Below are 7,500 nucleotides of genomic sequence, written 5' to 3'. Positions count from 1 at the left end.
TTTTGTTTATTCCCTCCCGTTGATATGATTATAAATATGATCAAAATCAGCGAGGAAAGTGTGCAAACAACACGTTGGTTTAAAAAGACAATTTGCGGAGAGGAACAATGATTATACAGCGAGTTCAAAACAGTTTTCTTTATCAATTTCATTGGATCTTTAATTTTTGCATCCGAAATGAATGTGAAGATAAATCAATGCTAGCGATTTCCTGTACGATATTGTTTTGATATCGCATTTTTCATCTGGGGCGTCTAAAGATTAATAGAAAATGTTCAGGCGGAGAAGACAGTTACAGCTCAACATTAATGTATTTGACAAATCCGAGAAGAAATGAAAACCTCGCTATAATGTATAGGATAAAATCTAGATCTGATGAACGCTTTGATAACTTAAACATAGAATACCAAAAGAATAATATCATGAAAGAACTTAAGCAACCATGATTTTTTCAAAACCACAGTTTGAACATCATTGCAGATTAGTTTGTTTAAAAAATCGTTTGATTAATTCCCCATAGAACCATCATGCATGCATTAACATATTTCAATAAATTGAGTGTTAACAGTTAATTTGTTTTAGTCAATTTGTTAACAATTAATTTGTTTTAGTCAGTTGTTAACAGTTAAAATCTTTTGTCAAACGGCTGAGTATATACAAGGATGAGGATGAATATGACAAAGTACTCGTGACTGTTAGTACTTCAAGAGAGTTAGTGTTACAAGTTGATTACCATCGAGTTAATAGTCTTGCCACCACAGGCAAATAAATAACAAGCCGAGAATCTTGTTCGCTAACAACGCAAGTGGTTATAACCAATGTACAGTACTCTGATCTCTTCGGGAAAAAAAGGAAAATGCTAAATTGCCCGGATATTGGCAAGAGCTTTCGCTAACAAACATCAAAGTTTAGCTGAGGAAATAATAAATATGTCCTTCTTTTTTTATGTTGATGCGAACGTCGGTGTTATGACTTTAGCCATAGAACGAGTTCACTTTTGTCTCCAGCGAAAAATATGGATAGACTGTTTGAAGCGCTCTGAGTATCGTGTCTATGGCAGACCCAGTAGACGGGGTATATTGGTGACGCCTGGCTAATCACAAATCACAGGCAACAAAACTGTTAAGCAGATAAAGCTCTGTTTCATATCCAGATTTGGGGTGTCGATGAAAACATTAATGTTGAACACGTTTTGCCAGGTAGAAACGCGTTCGATGTAATCCTAATTTTCAAACATAGATGCTACAAAGCCCAGACTAATATCCTTCCTGTGTTCCCTTTCCGGGGCATGATTAGTTGATTTTTTTTTATTTTCATACAGCTTGGCTTCAATAACAGGCCAATTAAGTACAATTTAAACTGATGTTAAACGATGCCAAATTTGAATGTGTCATATTTATAAGGTGGGCTTCTTTTGCGGTTTGTTCTGTAATATCAGATGGCTCAATTTTGTGAAAGAAAAGATATTTCTGAACTATCTTATTTGTCCTCCATTCGATTGTCCTATAAAATTGTTCTTGGTGTAAGCACAAAATCACAGCCTAATTGTCTTGGCACCTACTTTGGTGGGCTTCTGACAAGTTCAGGTTCTACGATGTTCTAATTTGAATGCAATGAAAATAAGGAAAAGCAGCTAAGTAATTTTGATATGGGGAATATATATGAATGATCATATGAACTCTGCGTATATTGGAAGCAAATTAAATGCGGCTTGGTTTCATATTAGTAGTTCCATGGTTTGCTTGATTGCAGCCATTTGTTGATGAGGATCTCTTTTGCGTTTTGAATAAACGTGAAAGCTTTATGTATAGAGCTGGCGCCTTCTCTATAGGAAGTTTCTTTTCTTTTGTTCCACTCACTTCTTCTTTATTTAATATTCATAATTGGATTTTATTGATTTTTCTTTAAATAGATAATATCTAATTGTTGAGATTGAATTGAGATTCTCGTTTACTGTTTGATTATGTAAAAAAATCTTTTAATTTATTAATCAAGTAGAAGAGGAAAAAAAAAGACAAAATAAAATTAAAAAAAATATTAAGAGAGTAAAAGAAAAGAAACCGAATTTCCAAAATAAAGTGGATGATTTTCAAATGCAGGTGAGGTAAAAAAAATACTAATGATGGTGGAGAAAAAAAAGTAAAAAAAAAAATCTACAAACCAAAAAAACTAAAAAAGAGAAGGGCATGCTTACTTGAAAATTGTCCCGAAAACGACGGCAACGGTGTATAGGACTGGGACATAGTGGGTTGAACGGGCTTAAGCTCCGTCAGGTTGTTAGCCCCACCCCCTGAGCCGGGGGAGCCCGCCTTGGGGGGAGGGGTGTTGTTATTATTGTTGATGGTTGGTGTTGATGATGAAGTTGGTGTGTTGTTGGTTGCTGCAAAAAGGGTAACAACAACATGCAAGGAATACACTTTTACGTTTTTTGTTTACTACGTCATAGCAACAATGCACAATACAGACAATAAATAATACAGACAGAAGCAGTATATTAAGGAAAGGTGCCTTTTTCCTGTTCATTAATTTTTTTTTCCTTTATGATATATTATTTTTGAGACAATTATGAACTATTTCATATACCATTTATGAAGTTAAACGGTTATAGAGTATTTTCCATGCCTAAAAATGCTATTTCCTTTCAGGAAGGTCTCTACATAGAAAATAGTGTGCAAGATGTGTGCTGTAAGGCATTTAGAGACAAAATTCATATCTCTTCTCTGAAAAGCTACAAGTTTGAGGAGGAAATATGTAGGTGATGACAGCAGAGTATATCGTCCGCCAAAATGAGTTTGGGACTATATATGAAACACGAAATAATACAGTATATTTTCATTCCAAAAATAAATTCTGGTCAGACGAAATAAATTCTGTCCGTAGACAAACGACATCCTGCAAGTCTTGTCGAACGTTTCTATCAGATGATATAGCTAATCAAATGAGTCCTGATTTAATGCATATGGGTAGCGCGTTACTTTTAGACTCATCCCATAATGATGACTTATTTATATTTGGTGCTGTATTTATTGGGGGTTTGCAAAGACTCTGATTAGGAGCGGTCATGCAAATGACCAATTCATAAATGGGAGTCCTAATGGGAAAACCGAAACGCGAGAGAGACACAGACAGAGTTAGTGTTATTCAATGGCTTTTTTGATTGAATAATTCTTCCTATTTTCCTTATCCTTCTGATAGACAGTTTGATAATTTGATATCATATTGACTTGCACTTCTGAAGTAAAAGTCTCATTTTTCAGCTTTTGATTATTTTTGGGGGGCACACTTTGCAAATCAATGAATCTTTCGAATAGAAAAAGATGGAATTTAAGTGTTTTTATAACCGAAATGATTTGTTTTACTTCTTTTAAAACTAATTCATCAAACTTTTTTTTACACCTGTTTTCAGACTTATGCTAATGAGTCCCATAATTTACAATCCCTACATATATATAGACAAAAAGGACAATATTTTAATTTTCTCGTTTAATTTATTTCTTAAACAACCAATTGGTTTTTTGGATTTCACCTGGAGCTAAAAACTATTCATCAACGTTTAAAGTCTTCAATTACCTTCATTATTTACTTCTTGATACATAGAATCTAGGTTTAGTTCAAAACAGTTGATGGAGGGGATGGGAGAGTCAACTCGTAAGAGAGAATTCACGTTTATTCGAGAATTTACTTTTGACATCAAGACTTCTAATAAGAAAATAATTTTTTCAAGAAATCAAATACAGTAATTTTCTTTTTGAAAATTTTAAAGAAATAAGAAATAAGTCTAAAGAATATACGAGAGAACTAGGGGATAGACACACTCAAGAACTAGAACATTCCGTTAAGAAGCGAAGTACCTTCTTGAAATTGTTCTTGTTGCGCGGGTGGCTGGGATTCCGTTACCACGGCAACCACTATTGGTTTCATATCCTGAGTCTGCGCATTAACACTTATTTCTGTTCCAAGTTGGTGACCTCAAATTTTTAAAAATTAAAGTTCAACCAAAACAAAATTACACTGTGCCAGGTTGAAATTTCGAAGTCGGAAATGTCAAATGAAAATTAAAGATAAATATAGTTTTTGACATTTGACTTCTTTTTTTTAACTTCGAAATTTCAAAACCACTGTCATATTTATATTGTGTTTATAATAATTACCCCTTGCTTTAAAAAATTAAGGCTTTCATTCCAAACCTAGCGTGCATTGGTAGAGAAGTAAAAACAACCGTGCTTTATATATAATAGATATAATATTTGACATAGATCGTTATATGTGTAATATATGCACAAAATTCCACTGATGTTACAATATCTAAACGTTTCCATTCAGTTAGTCATTTCAACTACTAAAGTTAGTTACTTAATGTACTAAACATCTAGACCACTTAAAATACAATATATAAGTCAACCGAAAAACAAAAAGGCGTAACATGGTTATACATAGAAATTAAAACATTGCAAAAAAAGGGTTTAAAAGACACAGACAACAAATAAGATTAAGAGGACCTACCTAAAGACGTCACGAAATTACTGGTTGTGCTTTGAGATTCGGAATTGGCCACTGTGCCGATGGCCGGGGATGCGATGGTGTACTCAACTCCGACTTGGGGTTTTATAACATCCCCGGAAATGGTTGTCGTTGTGGTAACAAAATGAGCATTATAGTTTGGAGGAAGGTTTGTTGGTACGCCCGCGGGGTACATTGGTGCATTGTTTATTATCAGAGTATGGGGCATGCCTTGAGCGTCCGTTGTTCCGTTTTCGGGCCTGGCTTGTTTCGTTGGTCTAGGTTGGGCTTGGTACCATATCTGCGAAAGGAAGAAAAAAGATATGAAATTATAAGCGTTGCTATGTAATATTTTTGTATTTAATAAATAAAAGTAGCTGACATTAAGAATGTTTATTTCCTTTTTCCAAAATATGTGATGATTATTAAACCTTTTACGCAAATCTGTCCTGCTGTTTACCCAAATGGTGTGAAATGTGGCAAAGTGATTTTTATTTAAATTAACTAAATTTCAACAGGGCTACAACTGAAATATCATTTTTATTTAAAAAAAGACATTGTGATAACTTACATTCATATCTCCTGTATTTGGTTCTATTTTTACTTCAGCTTCATGACCATTTGGGACTACAAAGGAAATAAATGCATAAGCACCTTTAACTTCGTCATAATACTCAAAAGCAAATAAAGATGTCTTCGTGTAACAGAATGGAAAATAAAAACAGTGAGTTACTCTCAATAAAAATTAACACTTAATTCGAATTGACAGTTTCTTCGATTAAGTTGAAGCAATACACGATTTTCACCCCACTCTTAACTATTTGTTATTAATTTCCTCTCTTGGTCGTGTTTTGGCGTACTTAAGGAGATGGCAATTTCGGTGAATTATAATAGAAAATAGACCCGGGCATCCTGAGTGTTCTCTTGCCCGTAATGCACACCAGTTTGCCGGAAGAAATCTCGATGGTGGCGGCATTAACTTGGTGACAAGCTAGAGAGGCATTGTCAAGACGTGGACGGCCGGAGAAACGGCTGCGTTACAAATCTGATTAAAGCCGGGAAGAGGGAGTAGAGAATGAAACACTAATAAAGTTTACAGAGGCAGACGAGCTGCAAGGGGATCTCCTTAGTTTTTTTCGGAGGGATTGTGATTTCAACATGCAATTTATTTGTTATTCTTATTAGGAATAAAGTTTGTTATCGGTAATTAGATCGACTAATGAGCGGGGGCATTAACAGTCCGGACCTGGTCGCCAGCATTGTTATTTGTTTAAGGCGATCACGAAGAAAACATATTATAACTGACAATAATGTCTAATTTCTCGCAAATCGGGTTGTCTCATTGGAGTACAATTATCGTATCATATTATAGCAATACTGGAACGAGAGACTTAGTGGCCCTGTTTTGGCCAGCCCCCTCAATTCTTTTCTGGACACGTGAAACTAATAGGTCAAATTATCACCATTCTATTCTCAATTGCAGTAAGGTTATTAAGCACACCTATGTTGCAACTCTAATGTATAAACATGGAAAAAGAATAAATCAAGATCCCGAGTATCGGAAGATGGATCTGCTCCCTTGTCTTTGACTTCTAGAAGACCAAAACCCATCGTCCTCTGTTTGCCTAGAATGGGTCTTTGAGTAATGGTAAATATCAAACAGCATCTATATATTTGTTATATAACCCTCTGGATGAGAACGAGATACCAATCAACTAGATTTATTATTTTATTTCCGCACCTCATATTCGATTGGGGTCCATATGTCAACAAACCACACGTGTTTTGATGTTCCGCGATTCTCAGACATTCTCAATATGTTTTGTGAGCAGATATAGAGCCCAGATTGATCCCATATAGCGTTCCAAACCATTTTGTTCTGGCACTATTGATCACCCAGTGTGCAGATTTTGTACATCTTCAGAAGGTTAGGCCAAGATAATGGGCAAGAATTTAAATGTCAACATTAAACTTGACAAAATCAGGCAGCCGCACTATGGAATCAATAGAACCCTACTCGAAAAACTCCAACTTGCGGTCAAAAGTCAGCCCTAAGATTAAACCATAGACTGCAAAACGCATCAGTAAACATGACGTAAAACTGTTTACTTTTGAAATTTGTTCTATCGGAAAAATAATTTCATAGTGATAATATCTTGAAATGTCATGTGTTAATACGCATGCAATCAAATTACTAAAATCCTTGTTGGCGGAAAAATGTTCAGATTAAGTATTTTCAAGTATTTTTCTTAAACAATAATGGATATATTTTTATTCTTATTCAGCTACAGATTTTTTTTTGCAGGGATACGTAAATGATTCTCAATTTCCTCACTTAGTGTTAAAAAAAAATTAACAACAACGAAAAACAGAGATTCTCACCTATGGTCATTGAAAATCTTTGGACTTAAACCATTAAATGGTATTGACATATTAATGGCAAACTGGTGTTGTTCATTAATTATTGAGACCTCTGCATTCGCCATTTACGCGGATCCATATTCAAAATTATAATTCAGGGACTCTGCGAAAGAAGGGAAAGACTGTCCCTTCATGGTAAACTGCAAGGTTGGGGCCGAGCGCAAATGGTCTTTGATGATTAATTAATGCCTAACTTGCTCCCTACCTGAGAGAAACGTGATCAGGAGACAATATGGATTTTTAACCAACACTGGCATCTCGCGTCTGGGTTTATCATTGCCCGAGCTAGATAGAGAGATATCAGAATTGTTTCCGCATTGACAAATTGGGAGATTTTTTTGAATGACGTGTCTTTGTGAAGACTATTTAGATAAAACTTCGGTATCTGTATGGAAGGCGTTTCTTGTTTCACAAAGCAATCACGAGCAACCATCTTCCATCCCTTTTTTCTGCTTCAAATGAAGCAAAATAATATATAAACCGTATTTGTGCAAAAAACTTGAAAAATTCCTCAGTTTGATACTTGAGATTTGAATTTTCAATCGATCGTGAAATGTTACCTGCATCGTTAAGATCAAA

The 7,500-nt window shown here is 34.9% G+C and overlaps 1 protein-coding gene across 23 annotated transcripts in view; it reads right to left on the bottom strand.

The window, feature by feature from the left end:
• The window catches only part of LOC105340330 (paired box protein Pax-5), a 53,426-nt gene that overhangs the window by 7,639 nt on the left and 38,287 nt on the right, over window positions 1-7,500 (bottom strand). For 17 of the 23 annotated variants that reach the window (XM_066067635.1, XM_066067636.1, XM_011446316.4 and 14 more), the window contains 4 exons: window positions 5,072-5,127; window positions 4,504-4,801; window positions 3,852-3,968; window positions 2,195-2,380 (listed from right to left, as the gene is read on the bottom strand). In XM_066067635.1, coding sequence (XP_065923707.1) covers window positions 2,195-2,380; window positions 3,852-3,968; window positions 4,504-4,801; window positions 5,072-5,127 — 657 coding nt within the window. The remainder of the gene's footprint in view (window positions 1-2,194; window positions 2,381-3,851; window positions 3,969-4,503; window positions 4,802-5,071; window positions 5,128-7,500) is intronic. The other 6 variants (XM_066067650.1, XM_066067652.1, XM_066067653.1 and 3 more) reach the window with 2 other exon arrangements.

The sequence above is a fragment of the Magallana gigas genome, chromosome 7 (genome assembly GCF_963853765.1).
Source record: "Magallana gigas chromosome 7, xbMagGiga1.1, whole genome shotgun sequence".
Lineage (NCBI taxonomy): Eukaryota > Metazoa > Mollusca > Bivalvia > Ostreida > Ostreidae > Magallana > Magallana gigas.
This window is presented reverse-complemented; position numbering and strand designations above follow the sequence as displayed.